Consider the following 27,590-nt stretch of genomic DNA (forward strand, 5'->3'; position numbering starts at 1 on the left):
GCCTACATGAAGTCGCTGAATATGGGTGTGGAAAGAGATAACTCAGTAGCACGCCATAACATAGTTTCCATCACACACATGCAAGAGATGTAAATAACTTCAGGAGCATAGATAATAGTATAATAATTAGAAAGTGATGGGTTTTCAAGGGATACAGGAGTACTGGTGCATAGGGGCACTTGTACCCCAATGTTTATAGCAGCACTCTCAACAATAGCCAAATTATGGAAAGAGCCTAAATGTCTATCAACTGATGAATGGATAAAGAAATTGTGGTTTATATGCACAATGGAGTACTACAGGGCAATGAGAAAGAACGAAATATGGCCCTTTGTAGCAACATGGATGGAACTGGAGAGTGTGATGCTAAGTGAAATAAGCCATACAGAGAAAGACAGATACCGTATGTTTTCACTCTTATGTGGATCCTGAGAAACTTAACAGAAACCCATGGGGGAGGGGATGGAAAAAAAAAAAAGAGGTTAGAGTGGGAGAGAGCCAAAGCATAAGAGACTCTTAAAAATTGAGAACAAAGTGAGGGTTGATGGGGGGTGGGAGGGAGGGGAGGGTGGGTGATGGGTATTGAGGAGGGCACCTTCTGGGATGAGCAATGGGTGTTGTATGGAAACCAATTTGACAATAAATTTCATATATTGAAAAAAAAAATAAAGACATCACCAAAATAAAAAAAAAAGTGATGGGTTTTGAATCTTTGCTACCTTTCTTTTTAGCATAACTTATTTAATTATAAGTTTATATAATTCAGTTTTTAACAATGCTGGTGTTTCACAATGGGCCTGCGAAATTCCTGATAAGGTGATTCAAGCCAGCCTGAGCACACTATTACATCTGCCTGGAACTCTCAGGCAGGATGGCAAGGAGGCTGTGCACCAGGGGATTGATGGGATTCCCAGAGGTGGGTCAGGGTGGCCCAGAAGCGGACAGCCCAACACACAGACTACTGCATTGCTGGAGGTGTCACAAGGACAGGCAGGCACCCACACACACATAAACACATACAACATACATGCACACACACCTCTTCCTCCTTCCCTAATCCTTCTCTGTGCTGAGCACCAAGGTCCTGCAGCTGCCTGCCCACAAGGTGCCTGAACTCACTGAGTTTCACCTGAAATAGTCCTGGGCGTCCTGACTTTTTCTGCTCACTGGCCCTCTCTGGGCTTCAGTTTCCTCAGGGAAGTTCCCTTGGAATGTTTTTTTTTTTAATTTTTTTAATGTTTCTTTATTATTGAGAGACAGAGAGAGACAGAGCATGAGCAGGGGAGGGGCCGAGAGAGGGAGACACAGAATCTGAGGCAGGCTCCAGGCTCTGAGCTGTCAGCACAGAGCCCAATGTGGGGCTCGAACTCACGAATAGTGAGATCATGACCTGAGCTGAAGTCGGGCACTCAACTGACTGAGCCACCCAGGTGCCCCTGAATGTGTTGTTTTTTTTTTTTAATTTAAGTTCAAGTTAGTTAACTTATAGTGTAGTATTGGCTTCAGAAGTAGAATTTAGTGATTCAACACTTACATATAACACCCAGTGCTCATCCCAATAAGTGTCTTCCTTAATGCCTGTCACCCAGTTAGCCCATCCCCCACCCACCTCCCTCCATCAACCCTCAGTTTGTTCCCTGTATTTAAGAGTCTCTTAGGGTTTGCCTGCCTCTCAGCAGACATTCCTGAGCCTCTCCGTGCCAGGCGCTGGGCTGACCTTAGGAATCAGAGATGAGTCTGTGGGGTGTGAAACCTCTCCTGGCTTTAGTTCCTTGTTTTACAAAGGAGATAACACAACCTGCCTCACGAGATTCGTGCAAGGATTAGATAATCTAAAATGGCAGAATTTCTAGGCCATAGTGACACATATTAAAGTAACATCCATCAAAGAAAGCTGTTATCATATGTTTAACTTACTACTATGGAAGGATAATGTTGGGGCCAAAGGAAGCAAAAGAATTGTGGGGCAGAGACCCCCCCCCCCCCCGCCACAGGCAGGGGATCAGTAGGGGGGTGTTGGAGACAGGAGCTGGGAATTCAGACGACCCATCATCTAGATGCACCAGCTGTATAGCACACCTCAGATTGGCTATCATAGCATGTTATTAAGTAATTTTTTAATTAATGAAGGGCACCTGGGTGTCTCAGTTGGTTAAGTGTCTGACTTTGGCTCAGGTCATAATCTCGCAGCTCGTGAGTTGGAGCCTCACGTCATGCTCTCTGCTATCAGCGCAGACAGAGCCTGCTTCGGATTCTCTGTCTTCTTCTCTCTCTGCCCCTCCCCCACTAGCTCATGCGCACTCTCTCTCTCTCTCTCTCTCTCTCAAAAATAAACATTTTTCAAAAAGGAATGTTTTAACTAATGAAAGATGTGTAATTTGTACCACCCCAAACCATACACGTTTTCACTTTATGCTGATTTCACACCCTTCTTTACCTCAGAATGGTGTTTTATGGCTTAGGAACTACCTTTAGTCTTTCCCTGATTACAGAGCGACCTGTTCATTCATTCAGCATGGGTTTATTGCCTCTACTTTGTGCCAGGCGCTGTTCTAAGCTCTCCAATAGACGGACACAGCTGTAAGCCGCATATCTCTGTGTACTGCAATTCAGAAAAAATCATAAAATGTCAGTCGAATGACCTCAAATGCCACTACCCAGAGATGACCACTCTTCACGACTTGGGATCAAGAAAGAATTTTCTTTCACTTTATGGTATATCATAAACATATTTCCAAGGCACCATCCGTGGAAAGCAGATCTTCTGTGTTTGGGGGTTTTGTCTCGGGGCTGCCCTGTAGGTGTTGTCCACCCTTCAGCATTCCTGCCCCACCAGCCCTGGACCCACCAGGAAGCAGCATGAGTAGTAAAGACCAGGGAAGGGGCCTCAGTGGCTTTTGAACTTGGTTTGACTGCAGTATGTTTCATATGCTCACTGCAGTGGCTGCTGGAGAGGAAGTGCACCCCAGGGGTTCCAGACTATGCAGCTGGGGCCCCTTAGAGGGCAGCACTGTCCACCCTCCTGGAGCTCACCTGTTCCCAGCTGCTGCCCACTCTCCACCCCTGGCAGCAGGACGCAGACCAGGCGGTGAGTCTGCACAGGCAATCACCCATCCAGAGGAGTCTGACGGACCTGTTATACCCACACAGAAATTTCCTTTCTTTAGTAAACACATTTTTTTCCTTGATTAAATGAAGAAATCAAGTTTAGTCAGATCCCATTTTTGCTTAAAATTATGGAGGTTATAAACACGCATAGTTATGGAAGGAGAAGGGACTTTTATTTACTACTTTATACATTGGTAGACATTTTGCGTGTTTTACAATGAGCGTATATTACAATTCAAACATTATACACACACAAGAGAGAGATTGACAGAGTGAGGGATAGAGAGAGAGAAAGAGAGCAAGAATCTGGGCATTCTAGTACATATCTTTAGGCACCTCTCTGAGTATTTCCCTAGCTTATATTTTTCAGAAGTAGGATTCCTTAATGTGGAATTGCCATATTTTGAAAAGTTCTTCATGTATATGTTGCAAAATTAATCCTCAGAATGTTTATACCAGTTTATACTCTTACTACAGGAAATGGATACTAACTTGTTTTAATCTTCAGTAATGCTGGGTAGTATTTTCAATAATTCTCAATTTAATAGATAAGACAACACTTTATCTTAATTTCTACTGTTATTACTAGTTGCAATTTTAAGAACTTATCACGCATTTGTATCTCTTCTTTGTTAGTGGCTTACTATTCTTTGGACATTTTTGTTCTTGTGGTGTTTCTCTTCTAGTCTCAATTTTATTTTTTTCTCTTCCTGTAGTTTGTTGGAGGGATTGAATTTTCTTTTTTTCATAGATACCCTTTAATGTACGTTTTACACTGTATTTGTATTCTTCTGGCAATTCCCTGTGTACTTTTAACATACTTACCTAGAACTGCATTTTTCTTATAAAGCCCAGAAAGAGAAAACAGGTTTCTCCATCATCCTGCTAAACAGGAGAATGTGATCCTGCTGTTCTCGCTGCATCCACACCTGGCCTCAGCTCGCCCCTTCCCCCATGGGATTTTACCTCCAAATTGGCATTTCACACATTTTGTTTCACAATAACTACTTACCTAGATATTTAACAAGATATTTTACTCATTTCTGTGTTGGCTGTTGCCTTTAAATCCTTCTTCCTAGACTCCTTTCTTTCCTTCTTTTTAAAAAATTAATTAATTAAATTAATTAATTAATTTTTTAAACTTACATCCAAGTTAGTTAGCATATGGCGCAACAATGATTTCAGGAGTAGATTCCTTAAGCCCCTTACCCATTTAGTCCATCCCCCTCTCCCACAGCCCCTCTAGCAACCCTCTGTTTGTTCTCTATATTTAAGAGTCTCTTATGTTTTGTTCCCCCCCCCCGTTTTTATATTATATTTGCTTCCCTTCCCTTATGTTCATCTGTTTTGTATCTTAAATTCCTCATATGAGTGAGGTCATATGACATTTGTCTTTTTCTGACTGACTAATTTTATTTAGCATAATACCCTCCAGTTCCATCCACATAGTTGCAAACGGTAAGATTTCATTCTTTTTGATTGCTGAGTAATACCCCATTGTATATATATACCACATCTTTTTTATTCATTCTTCTGTCGATGGACATTTGGCCTCTTTCCATAATTTGGCTATTGTTGATAGTGCTGCTATAAACATTGGGGTGCATGTGTCCCTTCGAAACAGCACACCTGTATCTCTTGGATAAATACCTCATAGTGCAATTGCTGGGTCATAGGGTAGTTCTATTTTTAGTTTTTTGAGGAACTGCCATACTGTTTTCCAGAGTGGCTGTACCAGTTTGCATTCCCACCAGCAATGCAAAAGAGATCCTCTTTCTCCTCATCCTCACCAACATCTGTTGTTGCCTGAGTTGTTAGTGTTAGCCATTCTGACAGGTGTGAGGTGGTATCTCATTGTGGTTTTGATCTGTATTTCCCTGATGATGAGTGATGTTGAGCATTTTTTCATGTGTCGGTTGGCCATCTGGATGTCTTCTTTGCAAAAGTGTCTATTCATGTCTTTTGCCCATTTCTTCACTGGATTATTTTTTTTGGGGTGTTGAGTTTGGTAAGTTCTTTATAGATTTTGGATACTAGCCCTTTATCTTATATGTCATTTGCAGATATCTTCTCCCATTCTGTCAGTTGCCTTTTAGTTTTGCTGATTGTTTTCTTTGCTGTGCAGAAGCTTTTTATTTTGACGAGGTCCCAGTAGTTCATTTTTGCTTTTTTTCCCTTGCCTCCAGAGATGTGTTGAGTAAGAAGTTGCTTTGGCCAAGGTCAAAGAAGTTTTTTGCCTGCTTTCTCTTTGAGGATTTTGATGGCTTCCTGTCTTACATTGAGGTCTTTCATCCATTTTGAGTTTATTTTTGTGTATGGTGTAAGAAAGTGGTTCAGATTCATTCTTATGCATGTCGCTGTCCAGTTTTTCCAGCACCATTTGCTGAAGAGACTGTCTTTGTTCCATTGGATATTCTTTCCTGCTTTGTTAAAGATTAGTTGGCCATACGTTTGTGGGTCCATTCTGGGATCTCTATTCTGTTCCATTGATCTGAGCATCTCTTTTTGTGCCAGTACCATACTGTTTTGATGATTACAGCTTTGTAATACATCTTGAAGTCTGGGATTGCGATGCCTCCAGCTTCGGTTGTAGAGTCCTCTTTCTTATTTCTTGAGAATTTCCTCCATTGTTTTTTTCCAGAGAAGGTCTTTTGAGTCCTTGTGTGTCTAAGAATGTTAACTATGTGTAAAGATATATATTTATTTAAATGTATATTTACTTAGAATCCTGTGCTCAGGGATTTTTTTTTTTTTTTGCCTGCTATTGCTTTTTGTGCCCCTCTATTTCCTCCTAGATTTATGCTTCTTTTTAAAATTTTTTTTAAATTTTAATTAATTTTGAGAGAGAGAGAGAGCACAAGTGGGAGAGAGGGGCAAAGGGAGAGAGAGAGAGAGAGAGAGAGAGAATGAATCTCAAGCAGGCTCCACACTCAATGCAGAGCCCAATACAGGGCTCGATCCCATGATATTGGAATCATGACCCGAGCCGAAATCAAGGGTCCCATCTTAACCAACTGAGCCACCCAGGCGCTCCTAGATTTATGCTTCTACAGGATTTCCTGTAGCAATGACCTCAGAGAGGTTCCATATTAACTTCATCTCCTCAGGAATAAGTTCCTCTTTCTTGAATTTTTGACTCCCTTTTGTGGTGTTATCTTTCCTCAAATGTTTGATGGCTCTTGATTGTGTGCTCATCTTTGTGACTGAGCTGGCCACTGGGGTACCCGCTTTGTGGAGGGTGACAAGTCCTAAGGCTGCTGTCAGGGCAGTGCGATGGAGGTGATACTGTTAGGTGGGGTGCCTCAGGGGCTGTCTGGAAGCTGAAGCTTCTGGTCCCTTGCAGGACCATCTGTGATCCAGAGCACTGCCCCCCCCACCTCTGACCCATATACACTACTCTTGGGGACAACACCCATTGCCTCTGACTGGTCAGCAGGGGTGGGAAGACAGTTGGGTCTCTGTGAGACCCCAGTTCATCATTCCGTGGGCTGCTGACAACCCTGTCCTGTTACACTGTGAGTGTAGAACCTTTCGTTGTGTGGCCCCACAGTCTGTGGCCTCATTGACTCACTCTTTTTCTCTTTGTTTTAGTCCCAGTTGCTCTCCATCATTCGGGGTCTCCCCATAGTTTCTGTGCCCCCAATAGATACCCTTCTTGCTTTCAAAATCTCTGTTTTCTTTCTTTTTTTTAAAAAAAAAATAACATCTTGGGGCACCTGGGTGGCCCAGTCATTTGGGCTTCTGACTATCGATTTCAGCTGAGATCATGATCTCACGGTTCATGGGTTCGAGCCCTGCATCAGGCTCTGTGCTGGCAGTATGGAGCCTGCTTGGGATTCTCTCTCTCTCCCTCTCTCTCTGCCTCTCCCCACTCATGTGTTTTCTTTCTCTCTTTCAAAATAAATAAACTTAAAAAAATAAAAAATAACATCCTTATCATTTTGAGGGTTTCATATAGGATGGGGAGACTGATGCATGTTCTCAGTGTACCTTCCTAAAAGCAGAAGTGTGAGCTTTACAGCTTTATCACATTTCTGATGGCCTGAGTTCCTGCACCTTCTCCACCGCTTCTAGGGTCTTTCAGACCTATGGTTAGACATAACTGGGGAATACTGGGGCTTTAAAAGAACTCCGGCGTGGGGGTGTGCCCTGCTCATGGGTTCCCCAGAGGAGTGGTCTTCCCTGAGACTTCTGAGGGAAAGGCAGGAGCTGGCAGGGGAATGGGGCCTGGGAGATGGCCGACGTGCTGCAGGGGTGGGAGACAGAGTCAGCACAGGTCTGCGGGTCCCGGTGAGCACGTAGACAGGGTGTATTGGAGTCCGAGCAGCAAGAACAGAGTTTACTAGGCACTGAGTCAATGTTCTTCTCAAATTGATACTGGTTGCATAGTACATGATCATGTGATTGATCAAAGTACTTCTGAATAACATAGAAGTCTTTTTGTTTCTGGCACCTGGGTGGCTCAGTCAGTTGAGTGTCCAACTTTGAAGCCTGCTTCGGATTCTATGTCTCCCTCTCTCTCTGCCCCTCCCCCACTTGTTGTCTCCTCTCTCTCTCTCTCTCTCAACAATAAATAAAAATTAAAAATAAAATAACAAATACAAAGATCAGATGATTGGGGTGCCTGGGTGAGTCAAGCATCTGACTCTTGATTTCAGCTCAGGTTGTGATCCCAGGGTTGTGAGATCGAGCCCTATGTCAGGATTCTCTCTCTCCTCTCTGTCTGGCCCTCCCCCTTCTCCCTCCACCTCTCTCTCTCTGTCTCTCTCTCTCCTTCAAAAAACAAGATAAGATGATCTTAGTGGTGAATAAGCTGAACTCCTGACAGTGATGCTCAGTGCTGATGGGTCAATGCCTGCAGCAGTGACTGATGATGTGAATGTGTTTTTTTGGCTGTTTTTCAGAACCAGACAGCTAAATGGCACCTGTGTCAGCTCAGTGGACATGGAGCTCTTCCTCCATTACTCCCTCATCCCATCAGTAAGTAAAGGCAGAGGAGAGCAAGAAACAGAGAGGAGGGGAATTGGGTCCCTCCCATACACAGACTCCCCAAAGGGCCTGAATAGGTCAGCAGAGAGACATCAATTGAATTTCCTTGACTTGCTTTCTTATATTATGCACCAAAAAACAGGCAGAGGAAGGCTTTTAATGGCTGAAGAGTCAAGGACACTGGTTTTTTAGGGATTCAAAAAAGGCTCTTCTAAGGAAGCAATAACAGCTGAGGTCTGTTGGAAGATGTAGTCAAGAGCCTTTCAAGCAGAGAGGAGAGCATGTGCAAAGGCCCTGTAGAGGAGGGGAACGGAGAGTGTGAGGAGCCGAGAGGGCTGGCGTGGCTGGAGTGGAGAGCTGAGGTAGAGTTTTCTGGGAGGTGAGTGGGCCTGGGCCAGGTGGAGCCCTCTGGGGCTCTGTGTGAAGGAGTGGTGTCTGCATTCTAAGTGCAGTGGGAAGTAACTGGACTTTTCCAGCGTGGAGCTTATGTGATCAGTATTCTGTTTTGAAATGATCACTCTTGTTGCATTGTGGGGATCAAGGTGGAGGTGGGCCAGAGAGGAGATGGTTCAGATTTTAGCTCATCCTGGATGGGTGGTGGTCAGCTCAAGATGTTTGGGAGTAAGACAGTAGGACTAGCTAATGCATTGGATAGAGTAGTTAGGGAGAGGAGGGGTTGAGGACAACGTGGGTTTCTAACTTGCATGGCCAGAAGGAAGACGGTGTCTGTCATTCACTAGTTAAGGAGAACCAGAAGAGATCTGGGTTTGGGGTGGATGAAGACAGGGCAGGGAGGCAAATCGTGAGTTCCATTTAAGACATACTGAATTTAAGAAGTGCCAACTCTGTAGTTAGATGAACAGTTGGGGAGCTCATGGACAAGGTCTGGGCTGAAGAGTCAAGCTGAGTCTTGTGGGCATTGGTGGCCATTGAAAGCATGGACATGGGTGAGAGGATCTGCTAATAAGAGGAGTGATCCTTGGACTGAATGATGAGGAAATCCCGACTTTAGTGGTGGAATAAAGAATAATCCAGCAGAGGAGACTGAGAGGTAATGGAGAAAACCCAGAAAAGCACTGTTGATGGAAGCCTAGGGAACAGGGTGTTTCTCAGAGGAGGAAGTGGTCAACACTGGAATGCGGCTGAGAGATCAAGCCAGATTTGGGCTTGAAGTTTCCAATGGATTCATGGTAGTTTTCAACTTTGGCCATAGCTCTTTCCATGGATGGGAAGGAGAAGCCAGGTTAGGGGGTTGAAGAGCAATGAGAGGTGAGGAAATAGAGGCAGCAAGTGTAGACAGTTCTCAGGAAGTTTCTAGTAAAAGGAAGAGAAAAAGGGCATCAAGTGCCTGAGAATATGATTGAATTCTCAAAAAGCAAAAAGGAAAGAAGGATTCACAGTGTGACAGTTATCTCCTTTTCACAGGTGAGGAAACTGAGGCTTGGAGAAGCTGGGTCTCTCTTCTAGTCAATATGTGAGAGAGACTAAATTTGAACCTGTTCAGGGAAACACAGAGGAAAGCTCAGTACAAAGCATTCTGGAAGCTCAAGGGCATGTGCAGCTAGCTCCCTGACTCTGGGCTCTGAGGAGCCACAGACACTCTGAGCCCTCTGCTCACCCACACATCCTCCTTCAGGGAGGGCCCATTGACGTTCTCATCTTCTCTTCCTGTAGCTTTTCATCATTTTGGTCTTGTCCTTTCTCCAAAGACGAGAGCACCGTAAGCAGAGAGATGATACTTCTCACCTCCTGGGGAACCGCTTTGGAATCATCATGTGAGTTGAGCTAAGGCTGATCTCTACAGCTTGGGGCACCCTGTATTTTGGGCCAACACCCATTATAAGGCCAGGATAACACCCCATTACCTCCCCAGCCTTGCCTCATCTCCACCGCTCCTTCCCCTCCCTGCCTCACCCCAACCAAGCTCTGGGGGTTCAGAATTGACATCCAAGCCATTGCAGCCTCAGCACCCACGGCTGCCCAGATATGATTAAAACGTCTCAAGGAGGTTCAGCTCACTATGGAAAAGGCCTTCCCAAAGTCAGCACTATGGCTGCCTCAGGAAGCAGGAGGAAGAGAGTTCTCGGTTGGCCACAGGCAGCAGCAAACGTTCGTGCTGGCATGGCACCAGGAGGTCCCGCTGGACCAGGTGCCTTCAGGGCCGGTTTCTGGCTCTGCCATTCTGAGTCTCTGCACCCCTTCTCACATTTTTTCTTAAGCTCTAATTGCTCGTATCTATGCCCCCTCACTTTCAATGATTGATGATAATCACGATCATAACGCATATAGCAGTTATCACATGGTGACTGTGACCCAGGCACTGGACCATTTGCTTTGCCTGCATTACTTGGATGAACACTCTTGCCAGCGTAGCATGCTGGAGGTTGTTATCCTCATGTAATGGATGAACAAACTCAGGCCCAGAGAGGTTGAGTGACGTGCCCAAGTCCACACAGCTAATAGGTGACAAGAGCTTTAACTGAGGTCTGGTTCCTATTTACTCTCATTTCCCCTGCACAATAGCCTAAGCAGGCTCATGTGTGTAAACCTGTTCAAGTCTCAGCCTTGGGCTCTGGAGAAGGGAGAGGAAACCACGGTGTCAGGACCAAGGCTAGCGGTGACCTAGGGCTTCAGGGTGACAAATCCACCTGCAATGTCCAGGGACCGCCTGTACCAGTTCTGAGTAGCAGACTTATCCTGGATATCACCTGTTGGAGGGGTCAGCCTCTCCCAAACTGCCAGGTCTGAGCCACACTGGTTGGGACACAGAGGCAGACTCTGCCCTGGGCATTTGACTTGCAGGGCCTGGTGCAGGGCTTCTTAAGAAGTGGGAGTTCTGTATGGGTCATGTCAAACTGCTTTGAATTCAGTTGACAATGGCACCACTCGCTTGCTCCCTGGCCACCTTCCCATCAAAACCCCTGCTTTTCTGAGTAGTTCCAGCCCACCCCCCTCACTCATTAAAAACCCCTCACATGTGTGTGGCATACCACCGTTTGTCAAGCAGCCCTTCATTTGCCGCCCATGGTGTCTCTGTGACATGAGCAGAGCGGGGCTTGCCATCTGTTTAAAGATATGTAAACAGTCTCACTTATTTCTGAGGCTCTACAGGGAGGACTGATTGAATGCAGGTCACTTCAACAAAATGGGTGTCCACGAACATGCAGTGAGCACCTACTCTTTTCAAGGCTCTGTGCTAGGTCCCCACCCCTTGAAGCTGGTAGTTTCCTAGACAAGCAACAATGCAGAGGGGCATGCTAAAACACGGACATGCCCACTTAGTGCTTGGGGGACACAGCAAGGCAGGAGCTAGGTGGGCCTGCTGGAAGTGGTCAGAGTAATGGCAGGGGCGGGGACTTCCTGGAAGAGGTGCTCCTTGAGCTGAGCCTTGAAAGTGAAGATGAGCAAGACTAAGGGGGTATGAGGTGAGATCCAGATCCTGCCTCCAGATCCCTACCTCCACGTGTAGTTCCCCAGTGCCATCCTGAGTTTTCATCAAAGCCACATCAGATGGCATTTCAATGGGAAAGTATTCTCTTCTTTCCAAATGTGATTGCTTACTTTGATGTAGACAAAGTATTTTGGTCAGAAGAAGAAACAGCTATCCTGTAAAGTTTGTTTATGTAAAAGGAAAAGAAAGGATTTTTGTAAAGTTACAGAGATTTCACAGAAACTGGCAAGGCCGGCCTCATGGTAACTGGAACTTTGAGATGGGCATCTCTGGGAGACTGATTTTATTTGTGCCTCCTTGTGTCAGAGGAGCCCCTCAGCACCACTTTACTCTTGTCCTCTCTGCTGTCTGACTTTATAATATGACTTAGGATTTCTGCTTCCCTAAAATCTCCACTTGCCTCTAGCTCTGACTCTGATTCCAACTTGCCATGATTTTCCAGAACAGAATTTTAACAGCTAACTGGCTCATGTCCTCAGGGTGTGAAACCCTTATACGAGACCGGGCGTCTGATTGGCCCATCCAAAGTCAGGTGGTCACCCCTGGTCCAATCAGCTGTGGCCAGGAAGGGACACTTGCATGGAACCAGCACAGCCAATGAGTCCCAGACCTTCCCAGGGATATTGGAACTCTCACAGGGGCCGAGTATGGGGCAGGCTCCCCAAGCCTATCTAGGACATACTCCTCATTTTGATCTCTCGAGACATACTGCTTGTGTGTCTCATAAATGAAACCCATCCCATTTTTTTTGTTGTCATGGCTATTGGTGTCCTTGCTTGTGTCCCCCTCCCCACACCCTTTCCCCTAAGTCTCCTCAAGGGCAAAGATTTTTTGTCTTCCTCACCTCAGTACCCTGAATCCATGCCTGCCGAGGCATTGAGGGCCTCAGACAATGTCAGCTGAAATGAACAATTTGCTACCCGATAATCCCGCCTCAGGGTGGGGTTGCTATTTTGGAGGCTATTGGTGGGAATGAGCCACTCTCTGGCCTCACAAGCTGTTTCTCTTGTTGGCACCGAGGGCCTCAGACAATGTCAGCTGAAATGAACAATTTGCTACCCGATAATCCCGCCTCAGGGTGGGGTTGCTATTTTGGAGGCTATTGGTGGGAATGAGCCACTCTCTGGCCTCACAAGCTGTTTCTCTTGTTCACAGACCTCTGGACTTTGTGGGCACCTTTAGTAACCGATGGTCTTATGGAATCGCCTTTGGGGCCACAGCCAATAAAGTCATGTTCTTGTTCTCAGAAGGGTACCAGCCCTTACATATCCCTCAGTGGGCACAAGGTAAGGGCTGCCTCATACCTGCTGGGAATTTTGTCATGGCAAGTCTTGCTCTCAGAGACTGCCTGGCCGGGGTTCCCTGGGATCAGGAAATAAACTTTGTGAGCAGTCAGTGTTCCCCACCTGTTACTTGCCCCAGGAAAATGCCTAGCCCACCAGGTCTCAAAGCTTATTTATGGGGCTTTCCCCCAGTGAGATTCAGAGCTCCTTTAGACTGAGAACAAAGGCTCAGAAAGTAGGTTCACCATCACCTACCCCAAAAATCTCTTCTAAGTCTTAGCCATTGCTGCCTTCTTGATATCAACAAGCCCTAGGATTCCTCCTCGCAGAACAATGCTTACTTCTTTGTCCCTTGGCCTGAGGTCTCGTCATTCCCCATGACTCATGTTCTCCCTGAAGGATCAACTCTAATTTACAGATTCAGCCATCCTAATACAATGACTCCAAACCTCTCTGTCCAGCCCGGCTCTCTCTCAGGGCCTCCAGAGCTATATGATCAAATACCTACCAATGCCTCATTAGTCTTTAGGGAAATGCAAATTAAAACTGAAATGATATACCACCACATACCTCTTTAATGTATACAATTTGATAAATTTTGACAAATGTTTATATCCATGAAATCATTACCACAATCAAGATAAGGAGCCCCTTAAGTCTCCTTGTCCCCTTTCGTAATCTTTCCTTCCCACTACCCTCACTACCCTCATCACTGATCTTTTTCCAGAATTTTATATAAATGGGATCATACAGAATGTACGTGTGTGTGTGTGTGTGTGTGTGTGTGTGTACGGGTGTGACCTTCTTTCACACAGCGTAGTTATTTTGAGATTCATACATATTTAACGTGTGCCAGAAATTCATTCTTTTTTGCTTCTGTGTGGCACTCCACTATATGGAGAAATCAGAATTTGTGTAGCATTCATCTCTTGATGGACATTTGATTTATTTGCAGATTTTGGCTACTGCAAATAAAGCTGCTATGAACATTTGTGTACAAATCTTTGTGTGTAGCTGTGCTTCCATTTTTCCTGGGTAAGTGCCTATGAGTGGAATGGCTGGATCGTACACATCATGTAGTAGATCATACTTAAAAAAATTTTTTTTAATGTTTATTTATATTTTGAGAGAGAGACAGAGACAGACCACGAGCGGGGGAAGGGCAGAGAGAGAGGGAGACACAGAACCCAAAGCAGGCTCCAGGCTCTGAGCTGTCAGCACAGAGCCCGATGCGGGGCTCAAACTCAGAACTGTGAGATCACGACCTGAGTGGAAGTTGGACGCTTAACCGACTAAGCCACCCAGGCGCCCCCTAGATCATACTTTTTAAAGAAATTGTCAAACTGTTTTCCAAAGTAATGGTTCCATTTTAGATTACCACCATCACTTATGTGAGACTTCCCGTTTTTCTCTCTCCTTAGCAACATGTGGTCAGTCTTTTTATTTTTTACTTACATTTTTGTTGTTGTCAGTCTCTCTAACATTTTTTTTAATTTGAGTAGAGTTAACATGCAATGTTAAATTAGCTTGAGGTGTTCAAGACAGTGATTCAACATCTCTCTGTTATGCTCTGCTCACCGCAAATGTGGAGGTGTAATTTGTCACTGTACAACACTATTATAATATCACTGACTATATTCCCTATGCTGTGCCTTTTTGTTCCTATGACTTATTCATTCCCATACTGACAGCCTGGAAGTCCCTTTTACCCATTTTGTCCATCCCTCCACCCCACCCCCCTCTGGCAGCCATCAGTTTGTTCTCTGTAAATATAGGTCTGATGCTGTTTGTTGAAGAAATAATACATGTTGGTGAGGATGTAGAGAAAAAAGGACTCTCATTCACTGTTGATAGGAATGCAAACTGGTATAGCTACTGTGGAAAACGGTATAGAGGTTCCTAAAAAATTAAAAATAGAACTACCATATGACCCAGTAATCCCATTACTAGGTATTTACCCAAAGAAAATGAAAATATTGGGGCGCCTGGGTTGGTGAGTTGAGCATCTGACTCTTGATTTTGGCTCAGGTTGTGATCCCAGAGTTGTGATATCAAGCCCTGCCATCAGGCTCTGCACGGAGCATGGAGCCTGCTTGAGATTCTCTCTCACCCCCCTCAGAACCTCTTCCCTGCTCACACTTTCTCTCTCTAAAATAAAACAAAAAATCTAAACACTAATTTGAAAAAATGTAAGCACTCTATGTTTATTGCAATATTATTTACAGTAGCCAAAAATATAAGCAACCTAAGTGTCCATTGATAGAGGAATGGATAAAGATGTTATACACACACACACACACACACACACACACACACACACACACACAATGGAATATTACCCAGCCATAAAAAGAATGAAATCTTGCCATTTGCAACAACATGGATGGATCTAGAGGGTATTTATTCTAAGCGAAATAGGTCAGAGGAAAACAAACACCATATCATTTCACCCATATGTAGAATCTAAATACCAAATGAGTAGACAAAGTCTTTTTAATCTTAGCCATTTTAAGAGGTATGTAGTGATTTATCGTGGTTTTAATTTGCATTTTCATGACTGGTAATGCTGATCATATTTTGATGTGCTTTTTGCTATCCCTATAGCTCTTTGGTGACATGTCCAAATCACTTTCCTTATTTATAAAAATTAGGTTTTTTATTTTCTTCTGAGTTTTGATAGTTCTTTAATCTGTACACGAGTCCTTTATCGGACATGAGAATTGCATTTGCTTCTAGTGTGTAGCTTGTTTTTTCATTCTACCAACAATTTCTTTTGAAAAGTTGCCTTAAAATTTTGATGAAATCTAATTTATTCATTTTATTTTATGGCTCATGCTTATGGTGTCATAGAAGAAATCTTTGCCTAATACAAGATCACTTAGATTTTCTCCTATGTTTTTTCTAGGAATTTTATAGTCTTACGATATTTTGCTTTTAGGTCTGTAATACATTTTGAGTTAATTTTTTGCATATAGTGTGAGGTATAGATTGAAGTTTTTTTTTTTGTTTTTTTTTTTTTGTTTTTGTTTTTGCCTTTGGTTTTCCATTTTTTCCAGCACTGCTTATTTCAGAAACTTGTCCTTTGCCCACAAAATTGCCTTTGGACCCTTGTCAGCGTCGATTGGCTCCATAAGTACGGGTCTGTTTCTGGACTCTGTTCTGGACCCTGATCTGCAGTGTGTGAGGGTTCTAATTTCTGCACATCCTCACACACTATTTTCTATTTTGAAAACAGTTATAGCCATCTTAGTGCAGGTGAAGTAGTATCTAATTACTATCTTGATTTGCATTTCCCTAAAGACTAATGCTATTGAGCATCTGGCTGGGTCAGAATATCATTTCTTGGTTCGTGGCTCTAGATTCCTCTCTTTTGTTTCCACGAGGTGATTATATAGATGTATCATCCTAACATCCTCATACTTTCCGAGTCTGCCTCTTGCCTCTGCTTCTTGTCTGGACCCCCTGTTTCCCAGCTCCTAGTGTTCCTGTCCTTGTCATCTTGGAGTCTTCTTGTCTGCCTCCACGGGGGGCTCGATCCGGGTATTGCAGCTTTGGTCTCTTGTATCTCCTGGCAGTTTGGGGTTCTTCTGTTCTTGGGCCTTCCTCCGCTTCCTCCCACTTCAGGTGTTGATACAAATGGTCTCGAGACCTGACTTTGTTGTAGATGCTGTCTGCAGGTGTGGGTTGTGCCATTCTAGTTGCTCTGTCTGCTTCTAGGGCAGAGGCGCTTCTGGCAGATTACAAAATGATACTGTCATGGCTTCCATCCTCACAGAAAGTATTCCTTCTATGTCGTCCTTCCCTGCCAGCCTCCCACCCCTCACGGTCACATAAATACTCACCAGCCCCAACCAGCCATTTCCCATCCTCTGTGTGAGGAATGCCCTCCCTTCCCTTCTTCTCTCCATCTTACAAACTCCTGCTTATACTTTCTGGCCTTGTTGTATGTCACCACTTCCCTTCCCCGACCCAGACCCCAGGTGAAGTCAGTGGCTTCCTCTCCTTGTCCCCACAGCAGATTGAATATGCCTCTGTTAACACATCACTCACCTTCCTCCCTGTCTTCTCTACTGGACTGTAAACACCTCAGGAAGCAAGAGACTTCTTCATTCCAACTGCAGCCTTAGTGCCTGGCCCCAGACCCAGCTCAAAGCAGGCACTTTGTAAAGATCCTCTTGCATGAGTAGGTTTTCCTGGATCTTATTAGATCCTCTGAGAGCTAGTCAGTGGCAGAATGAATCTTATCACTGCCTTGTTTAGAGAGTATGTGATAGTTATAAGTTTTGTACACACACACACACACACACACACACACACACACACACACACATCACCACTCTTCATGTTGCTATGGTGGCCTTAGTCTCAGTGATGGCTGTTTGTCCACTTATGGGGCCTGTCTCTGCACATCACAGTGTGAGCTAGCCAAGGGCAGGGACCAAATCTTCTTCATCTCAATAGTTAGCCAGGGCCTGGCGTGGAACAGGTCCCAGGAAGGGTCTGTTGCAAGAATGAAAGACATTCATCCATTCCTCTTTACCGAGCTGGGGCTTGTCCACTCACCTCCTTGGGACCTGAGACCTGTGACAGGAAGTGGGCGTAAAGCCCTGTATCTTTGTTGCAACACCCCTGAGCCTGTGAGAAGAGAGCTCACAGGATCTCTGGCCCTGTCTCCCCCAGCCTTTGTGCTTCTGATTGGAGGCATGGAAGTCGGCCTGTCTCACTTCCCCTTCTTTGCCTGCCTCTCGTCGGAGTTCCGGCTGGTCAGCTCCATCCTTGGCTTCAGCTACTCTCTGATCTGGTAAGACGGACGCTGCGTGTCTGCCCTCCTGTGACTCCTTTGCCGTGGCTGCACTCTGGACAAAGGGCTGGAGGTGACCCGAGAGCTCCCCTTGGAGGGCAACTTTGCCCAGAACTGAGGCCCAGGATGGGCAGGTGGAGTGACTGGTCCCAGATCCCACAGTGGCCTCTCCCTGGGACTGCATGTAAGGCTGCAGGAGGTCAGGCATTCTTTCTGCTTCACAGGCCACTCGCGGTTAGAATATTCCAGAAGTCGGGGATGTAGAAAACTTCTTTTCTGTCAACTGCCAATGGTCCCACTGGGGAATGTAGGAGACCCATTTGGACGCTTCTTCTCTGTGCTGTCATGTCTCCCCTGGGAGCCCAGGAGAAAATCCATGTGCCTTAACTTGGCATTTGGGGCCACTGTAGTCTGGCCTCCCCTGTGTGTCCATCCCTAACAGTCTCTAGCACACACCTCCAGTCACACCAGACTCCTGCGTTCCTTCATCCACCTGCTTATTCACTCAGCAAACATGCTGTTATATCCCTGCTATGGGCCAGGGAGTACACTGGAGAACAAGATGGACTCTTGTGGATCATGCATTCTGGCCTCTTTGTCTATATGTTGTTATTCTCCCCTGTGGGTTATCTTCCCTGACTTGGTCCATTGATAGATCCATGCTCATCCTTCATGGATCACCAACCCCACAGATGGAGAACTTTTTGACCCTCCTGTTGATTTCTGTGCTCTCAGCACTGACCCCAGATCCAGCATGGAGCCGGTCCCAGGAATCCTTGCTGACTGAGCCCTCCCACGAGCACTCTGCTTTCTAGCCCCTGTCCCCCTTACTGAGCTGGCTCTCCTGCTGCAGCACTTTGTGTGAGGCAGGGGTCCTCAGGCCCAGTGTGTGGGCCACTGGAGGGGGGCTCACCAGCACCTGACACACCATGGGTACCATTCCTAAGTTTGTAAACAGCTTGCTTTATAAAATTAAAAGAGAGGGTATCCGGGGTTAGACCTGGGGTAATACCATCTTCTGGCCTCTGACAAACCTTTGACCTGGGGAGGAATGGGTGGTGGGAATCACTCAGCAGCGTGTGCATCTTGGGAGATGAATCAAGCTTGACTATGGCCAGGAGTGTGTGTTTCACGGGACTAAAGCCTTGAGGCTCATTCCTCAGGGCAGTGTTTCCAGACAAGGCCAGTCCCACCAGAAGGAGCGTCAACACCAGTCAGGAGACCTGAGCCTTGGTCCTTGCTCTGGGTGTGACTCATGACAAATTCCTTTCCCTCTCTGGGGTCCGGTGAGGGCAGGGAGGAGGAGATCACTCAGGGTCTTTGTGCTCTGCTGCATGGATTCCAGCATTATGTCCTATACAAGGACATGTTAAGTGTATTTGGTGCATGCACTTTGGCACAAATAGGGTGCTCAGTCTGGGTGGGGTGTACACAGAGGCCTGGCAACCAGCCCTCCCAAGGAGTAAGGAAAGAGGAAGTAGCTGCAGGCTGATGGGATCTGGGCTTCTTCCCAGGGGCTGGGAGGGACTACAGTGCTCCAAGCCTTGTTTTTGTCCTACAGGTTTGCTGTCACCATCCTTTACATCATACAGTGTCCCCATGGGCAGGTGAGTCCCTGCTGAACTATGTTTAGAACATTCAGTCCTATCACCACGACCAGTTTGCTGCGTGACATTGGACAAGCCTCTGCCACTCTCTGGGCCTCAGCTCCTTCATGTGACCGAAAGGAGAGCTGGAGCCATTCATGATGCTTCCATTTGTATAGCATCTTATGTTCATCAGGATGCTCATTCACAGACAGATGTTCTCTCAGTTGATGTTCACAGCAGCCCCTCGAGGTAGGGAACCTCTCAGCAGACCTATTCTACAGGTGAGGAAACTGAGGCCCAAGTTTATTAAGTAACTCTTAAGAAATAACAGATTTGAGAGTTGACACCAGGTCTGGTTGACTACAAAGTTCATTTCTTTTTTTTTTTTTAATTTTTTTAAGTTTGTTCATTTATTTTGAGAGAGAGAGAGAGGGAGGGAGGGGCAGAGAGAGAATCCCAAGCAGGCTCCACACTGTCAGTGCAGAGTGCTATGTCGGGCTTGAACTCACGAACTGCGAGATCATGACCTGAGCTGAAATCAAGAGTCACATGTCTAGCTGACTGAGCCATGCAGGCAACCCTAATTTTCTTTAATGTTTTCTTTAATGTTTAATGAGGGGCATAGAGAGAGGGAGACACAGAATCTGAAGCAGGTTCCAGGCTGCCAGCTGTCAGCACAGAGCCTGACACGGGGCTCGAACTCACAAACCATGAGATCGTGACCTAACTGAAGTTGGACGCTTAACCAACTGAGGCACCCAGACACGCTCCAAAGCTCATTTCTTTCCACTCCTTCATGTAGCTTAAGTTTCTCTGTCTATGAAATGGAAGTCTCAGACTGGATGAACATTCCAGCTTTATCATGCATTGTCCTCAGAATTGGGGGAAACTATTTCATCCGTTTAACCTTGTACACCATAAAAAGGAAAAAGATGAAAGACTGAGTCACACTGCATCTATAAGGGTTACTGGGCAGGTAGGGGGAGCATCAGGAGGTCACCTGGGCCAGGAGCCTTGCCAAAACCTCTCCCAGACTTGAGTAACCTTGGAGGATTACAGGGCGTGATGGAGAGTGGGGGAGCTGGACTGGAAAATGAACTTGGGGGCTGGGACTTCTCTCTGCATCTCTGGGCTGGGATTAAGAACATTCTGGCATACCTCTACCCAAAAAGATGCCCTCCTTCACTCTGCTCACAGTGCCTGAAATTCCAGATCATAGGCATTTTCTTTGGTGTCTTGGAGAGCTTCCAGTCTTCCTGGGGTTCTTTTGAACTTCAGAACATTCATGGTTAATTGAAAGAGAGGGCAGGGCCTCACTTCTGTGCTCAGAATCACTAATGTTAAGAACCACAGTGTGCTGGGTGTTCTAGGCTCAGTCCCCCAAATTAACTACTGCATAGTTCAAGGTGATTCAAGGCACTTTGAAAGGTGTTAGTACCTCCACAGTTCACTGGTAAGAAAGTGAGACTCAGGGGCTAACGGGACTTACTAGTTAAAAATCATGGAACTGGAACCCAGACTAAGGTAATAATAAAGATTTCACTTCATGTTCTCAAATGAAGAATGTTCATGGAAACATTAGATATAAAAATGAGATGTTGAACAGGCTAAAATGTCCTAATATTAGGAGAGACTCTAAAGTTGATTCATCTAAATAGTGTACTGTTATACAGCATTAAAAGTGATGTTTGCGAATAATTCATAACCACATGGGGAGATGATTATGATCTAGACAGACCTATGTATTTGGTATAATATCAATTTATAACAGATAGAGATTAAGGGTAGATACAGAGGAAAGACACTGGAATATTGGCAGTGGTGATATCTGATGTTTAAGTGGTGAACATATATTGGAGAGGAAGATGAAGGGGAGATATGAGCCCCCACATCTCAGCATGTCTGTGTCCCACACTCAAACATCACAACATCAAAACCCTACTCCCCATGGGGGCGAGTACTCTGGAAACATAAAAAACATGAAACCAACTAGTAAATTGTGAAAAATAAGTTACAATATTGTTTGTCTTAAAACAGTGAAAAAACCCACTTTTTTTTTTTTCATTAAAATGGAACTAAAATCGTAGAAAAACTATGAGCACCATTTTGAGAGACCCGTATTCCCAGGGACTTGTGTTGCTGCCAACATGATGGCAGTTATGGGACCCCCTTCCCCCTTCTTTCCTCCCTTCCTCCCTCCCTTCCTCCCTCCCTTCCTTCCTCCCTTCTTTCCTCCCTCCCTCCCTCCCTTCCTTCCTCCCTCCCTCCCTCCCTCCCTCCCTTCCTTCTTTCCTTCCTCCCTTCCTCCCTCCCTCCCTTCCTTCCTTCCTTCCTCCCTTCTTTCCTCCCTCCCTCCCTCCCTTCCTTCTTTCCTTCCTCCCTTCTTTCCTCCCTTCCTTCCTTCCTTCCTTCCTCCCTTCTTTCCTCCCTCCCTCCCTTCCTCCCTCCCTCCCTTCCTCCCTCCCTCCCTTCCTCCCTTCTTTCCTCCCTCCCTCCCTTCCTTTCTCTCTTCTTTCCTCCTTCCCTTCCTTCCTCCCTTCCTCCCTCCCTCCCTCCCTCCCTCCCTCCCTCCCTTCCTCCCTCCCTTCCTTCCTTCCTTGCTTCCTCCCTTCTTTCCTCCCTCCCTCCCTCCCTCCCTTCCTTTCTTCCTTCCTCCCTTCTTTCCTCCCTCCCTTCCTTCCTTCCTTCCTTCCTCCCTTCCTTCCTTCCTTCCTCCCTTCTTTCCTCCCTCCCTTCCTCCCTCCCTTCCTTCCTCCCCTCTTTCCTTCCTTCCTTCCTTCCTTCCTTCCTTCCTTCCTTCCTTCCTTCTTCCCTCCCTTCCTCCCTCCCTTCCTTCCTCCCGTCTTTCCTCCCTCCCTTCCTTCCTTCCTCCCTTCTTTCCTCCCTCCCTCCCTTCCTCCCTTCTTTCCTCCCTCCCTTCCTTCCTTCCTTCCTTCCTTCTTTCCTTCCTCTCTGTTTCTCCTTCTGTCCACATGTCTCTCCCTCTCTCTCATCTCCAACCCTCTGCTCTGTCTCCCCTCCTCACCCCTCTTTCTCTCCTTCTCTGTGTCGTATATATTTTCCAAAAGCATCATTTAATAACTAATCAGAAAAAGCTGTGAAAGCCCTTCTTATAAAACAAAATGGGTTGCTAGAGGGGTTGTGGGCAGGGTGATCGTCTAAATGGGTAAGGGGCATTAAGGAATCTACTCCTGAAATCATTCTTGCACCATATGCTAACTTGGATGTAAATTAAACAATAAATAAATTTTTTAAAAATGGGGGCACTGGGATTCACATCCAGGGCTGCTGGACTCTAGGCCCACTGCTCAGGCGGGGGTGTGGGGCTGGGGGAGCAGAACATCGATCATTGACCGCCAAGCCCTGGGAAGGCGGGCTTGGTGAGAGTGGGCCCGGCAGGCAGATTCCTGTCCACAGCTTCCCGGGCAGCCTGGCCCTGCCCTGCCTAGAGCCCGGGCTCCATGCTCTGCTTCTGTTGCAGTTTTTGGGGAAGTACGAGACCGTCATGTTCTACTGGCCATCACTGCTGTGCCTGGCCTTCCTGCTGGGCCGCTTCCTTCACATGTTTGTCAAGTCGCTGAGAGTCCACCTGGGCTGGGAGCTGCAGATGGTGAGTACTGAGTATGAGCACCGTATGTGCACTGGCAGGTCTAGTCTTCACAGCAGCCGTGTGAGGCAGGCGCTATTTTTACTTCTCCCATTCTGCATGAAGAGACGTGGACCGAGAAAGGTGAGTTGTGTCGCCTGAGGTCATGTCGCCAGTCTGGAGCGGAACCAGACCTGGAGCCAGAGAGTTTGGCTGTCGAGGCTCTCTCTTAACCACTGTGCTCAATCTAAAAGAGCAGCTTTACCCAGATTCCTGCCCTCTGTGACGATAACCCGTCAAAGGGACCGAAACCCTAACAAGGATCTGTGAGCCCCAGCATACACCTCTCTGTTTTCTCACAGGAAGAAAAGCCTTTCCTGGAAGTTCACCAGGCGGAGCATGTCAAGCGGCTCCTGAGGAAGGCCCCCCTGCAGTAAGCCCCCCTGTGCTTCATTCCCCCCCTCCCCAGCCCCCTCCCTCCTTCCTCCCTCCCCCCCCCCCCCCACCCAGGTATTTGTGCCAGTGTTGATGAGCCCTGACAGTGCGGGAGACCCTGAGATGACTGGATGGGCACATTAGTCAGGACTCTTGTTTGCTGATGACAGAAACTCAGCTCAAACTAGATTAAAGAGAAAAAGCAAACGTGTGGCCTTTCATAATTAAAAACTCTAGAAGTGGACGGTTCCGATGCAGACGGATCCAGTGGCTTCACTGATATCAGAACCAGGGCTGGTTTCCTCATTTTCTCTTAGCTCTGCTTTGATCTGTGTTAGCATTGTAGTTAGGTGGGCTTCCTCCCCATGGTGGCCCTCAGAATCTCTAAGCTTGTACCCTCCTGGTTTAAGATCACAGGAAAGAGAAACTTTCCTTTCTAGTAATTCAAACCAAAGTCCTATGAGTGGGTTTCAGGGAGTCGCATCAGACCACATGCATTCCCAGAACCAATTACTGTGGCTAGGTGATTAGAGTAAATGGATCGTTAAGCCTGTCATATGTTCATCTTTGGAACTAGGAAGTTGTTCAGCCTCACTTAAGCGGTAGGACTGAGGGGAGGGAGCAGGTTCCCAGAGAAACAGTGCAGGGGCTGTTACCAATACCAGGGGACATAGCTCATGGCCAAGCAAAAGCAGTGATCAACCCTATCCCTGCCACTGCCACTGTGTACAAGGGGATAAGCCCCACAAGTGGGATGCGTCTAATCCAGGGTCATACAGTGGCAAAGCTAGTACTTTGGTTAGAAGTACGTTGAGTTACATGTAGCAGAAAATGCAAAATAACAGTGGGACACACAAGAGGGAGATTTATTTCTTTCTCATATAAAAGAATTCTGGAGGCAGGTAGTTCATACTGACCCTGAACTGCCCACCACGGGAACTTACTGGTCATCTGTCTTTCTGCTCCAGCTCTTAGTAACTGTCATTATGAAGGCTGTCCGTGGTCCAAGACGGATGCTGGGGTGGGCTCCAGCTTGGATCAGCCACCATGTCTGTGTTTCAGACAGCAGGCAGGAGAAAAGAAAGAGGGCAATGGGGTCCCTCCCAGCTGTGTGAATTATACCTCAGCACCCTCCCCCAAACTGCCACATCTGGTGACATCTGATTGGCCTGTGCTTAATCTTAGTCACTCTAGCTGTAAGAGAGATCAGGAACCATAGCCCTTTAGTTTGGTGAATTGCTGTACTGAATAAAACTGAGTCTCTGTTCTTAAGAATAAGGGGAGAATGAAAACTGGAATCTACCAGGATGTTCTTTTTCTTCACTAAATTCTAAGATGAAGCAGAGGTTATTTTCAGAAGAATCGGGCATTTGTTTACCAACCACAGCCTCTCTTTTCTGTTATTTATTCATTCACAGGGAGACTAAAAAGTCCTGGTTCCAAACCAGGGTGTATGAGTGGGACCCCTGCTTTCAGTTCCCAAGCAGAATGATTGGAACCACTGTGTTGGCTTTCATATGCCTGTACCTTGTAAGTAGAGCCAAGCAAACCCTTTCCTATTTTATAAGTGGGATGGGGTTAGGGCAGGGCTTATTCTTTAAAAGCTGGGTCAAAATTGAGTCTGTAAATAAAAGAAGTACATTTTTTTGACCACCATTTTTACTCCAAGGACACTTTTACCCACATGGTGAATGACTAATAAATATAATTGAATTATTTATGGAGACTTCCGGTTGTCAGTTCCATGTAAAGAGCTTGCAAGATGCCAGTCCATCCTAACAAGTAAAAATCTGAACTGAAACTCAACAGTTCTTAGATCCATAAGAGAAGTCATGGCACAAACCATTGTCCCTGAAATTGGAGACAGGTGGATCTAAAGAATTACAATGGAATGGAGCAAATCAAATCCAGCATGTATAAAAAGAATTATACACCACAACTGAGTTGGATTTATCTCAGGTATGCAAACCTGGTACAATATTAAAAAAGCAATTAACGTAATCAGTCACATCAACAACCGAAAGAAGAAAAATCCCATGATCCTATCAAGAGATGCAGGAAAAACATTTAACAAAATTCAACACCAGTTCATGATAATTTTTTTCAGTAACCTAGGCATACAGGGGAACTTTCTCAATCTGATAAAAAATATGAACAAAAAAATCTACAGCTATCATCATACTTTATGTTGAGAAATTAGAAACTTTCCTACTAAACTCAGGAAAAAGGCAAGACTGTTTCCCCTCATCACTCAGCATTTACTTAGGAAATCCTAGCTAGGTAATAAGACAAGAAAAGCAAATAAAAGGTATACTGATAGGGAAAGAAGAAGTAAAAATGTCTTTGTTCACAGATGACATGATTGCGTATGTAGAAAATCCAAAAGAATCAGCAGAAAACTCCTGAAGGGGCATCTGGCTGGTTCAGTTGATAGCGCGTGTGACTCTTAATCTCAAAGTTTTAAGTTCGAGCCCCATGTTGGGTGCAGAGATTACTTAAAAATAAAATCTTGAAAATAACCCAACTCCTGGAACTAATAAGCAGTTATAGCAAGGTTGCAAGGTACAAGGTTAACCTACAAAAGTCAATTGCTTTTCTATGTATCAGCATTGAACAAGAGGAATTTGAAATTAAAGAAACTATCATTTACAATAGCAACCCCCCAAAAGGAATACTTAAATGTAAATCTAATAAAATATGCACAAAGATCTATATGAGGAAAACTACAAACCTGTGTTAAAAGAAATCAAAGAAGAACTAAATACGTGGAGAGATATTCCATATGTGTGGATGGAAAGATTCAGTATTGTCAAGATATCAGTACTTCCCAACTTGATCTACATATATTGGGATTGATCTATATTGGAATTCAGTGCAATCTCAATCAAAACTAGGGGGTTATTTTGTGGATACTGACAAACTGGTTCTAGAGTTTATAGGGAGAGCAAAAGACTCATAATAGCCAACAATATATTAAAGGAAAAGAAGAAAGTTGGAGGACTGACACTACTCGATTTCAACTTACTACAAAGCTACCCTAATCATGATGGTGTGATGTTGCCAATATAGACAAGTGAATCAATGGACAGGATAGAGAGCTAAGAAATAGACCAACATAAATAGAGTCAGCTTATCTTTGACAGAGGGGTAAAGGCAATACAATGGAGCAAATATTTTCTTTTTAACAAATGGTGCTGGAACAACTGGACATCCACATGCAAAAAAAAAAAATGAGTCTAGACACAGACCTTCCTAAATATTAACTTAAAATGAATCACAGACCTAAATGTCAAATGCAAAACTATGAAATTCCTAGAAAGTGATCAGAGAAAATTTAGATTAACTTGGGTTTGGTGATGACTTTTTATTTTTTTAATTAAATTAGTTATTGTTATTATTTGGCATTACCAATTATTTGAGAGTGGTAGTGAATTTATGCATGAATGTATGTTTGCGTGTAGGTATGTATATATATTTATTTTAATTTCAGTGTGGGCAACATAGTGTTATATTATTTCAAGTATACAGTATAGTGATGGAACAATTCTATACATTACTCAGTGCTCACCATGAAAAGTGTACTCTTAATCTCCTTCATCTGTTTCACCCATCCCTCTACCCACTTCCCCTCTGATAACCACTAGTTGGTTTTCTATAGTTCAGTGGTGAAGATTTTTTTAGATATGACACCAAAGACACGAACCATGAAGGAAAGATTGATAACCTGGACTTCATTAAAATTAAAACGTTTTAATCTGCAAAAGACTCTGTCAAGAGAGTGAAAAGACAAGCCACATACTAGGAGAAAATATTTCCAAAAGATACATCTGAAACAGACTGTTATTCAAAGTATACAAAGAACTCTTAAAATTCAACAATGAGAAAACAAATAATCCGATTTAAAAATGAACCAAAGACCTTAATAGGCATCTCACAGAGAAGACATACAAATGGCAAATAAGCAAATGAAAACATGCTCTGTAGTATATGTCATCAGGAAAATGCACATTAAAATAATGATCAAAACAACTACTGTACGTTAAAATATTAGAATGGCCAAAATTCAGAATGCTGACATACCAAATGCCAACAAGGGTGTGAACTGGCAGGAACTCTCATTCATTGCTGGTGGGAATACAAATGGTACTCTTACCATATGATCCAGCAGTCACCCTGCTTGGTATTTACCCACATGCACTGAAAACTTATGTGCACACAAAAACGTGCGCATGGATGTTTATAGCAGCTTTATACATAATTGCCAAAATATAGAAGTGACCAAGAGCCCTTCAGTAGGTGAATGGATAAATAATCTTTAGTACATCCAGACAATGGGCTACAATTCAGC

General features: G+C 44.9%; 1 protein-coding gene across 4 annotated transcripts in view; it reads left to right on the forward strand.

Annotated features, from left to right (window-relative positions):
* Positions 1-27,590, forward strand: part of LOC109270115 (stimulated by retinoic acid gene 6 protein-like) — a 64,965-nt gene that overhangs the window by 17,802 nt on the left and 19,573 nt on the right. For all 4 annotated transcript variants that reach the window (XM_019454425.2, XM_019454428.2, XM_019454426.2 and 1 more), the window contains 8 exons: positions 8,013-8,088; positions 9,772-9,872; positions 12,704-12,834; positions 17,512-17,632; positions 19,194-19,239; positions 22,703-22,831; positions 23,170-23,240; positions 24,661-24,772. In XM_019454425.2, coding sequence (XP_019309970.1) covers positions 8,013-8,088; positions 9,772-9,872; positions 12,704-12,834; positions 17,512-17,632; positions 19,194-19,239; positions 22,703-22,831; positions 23,170-23,240; positions 24,661-24,772 — 787 coding nt within the window. The remainder of the gene's footprint in view (positions 1-8,012; positions 8,089-9,771; positions 9,873-12,703; positions 12,835-17,511; positions 17,633-19,193; positions 19,240-22,702; positions 22,832-23,169; positions 23,241-24,660; positions 24,773-27,590) is intronic.

Source organism: Panthera pardus, unplaced genomic scaffold (genome assembly GCF_024362965.1).
Source record: "Panthera pardus isolate Hobbes unplaced genomic scaffold, ASM2436296v1 HiC_scaffold_20, whole genome shotgun sequence".
NCBI classification, from domain to species: Eukaryota; Metazoa; Chordata; class Mammalia; order Carnivora; family Felidae; genus Panthera; species Panthera pardus.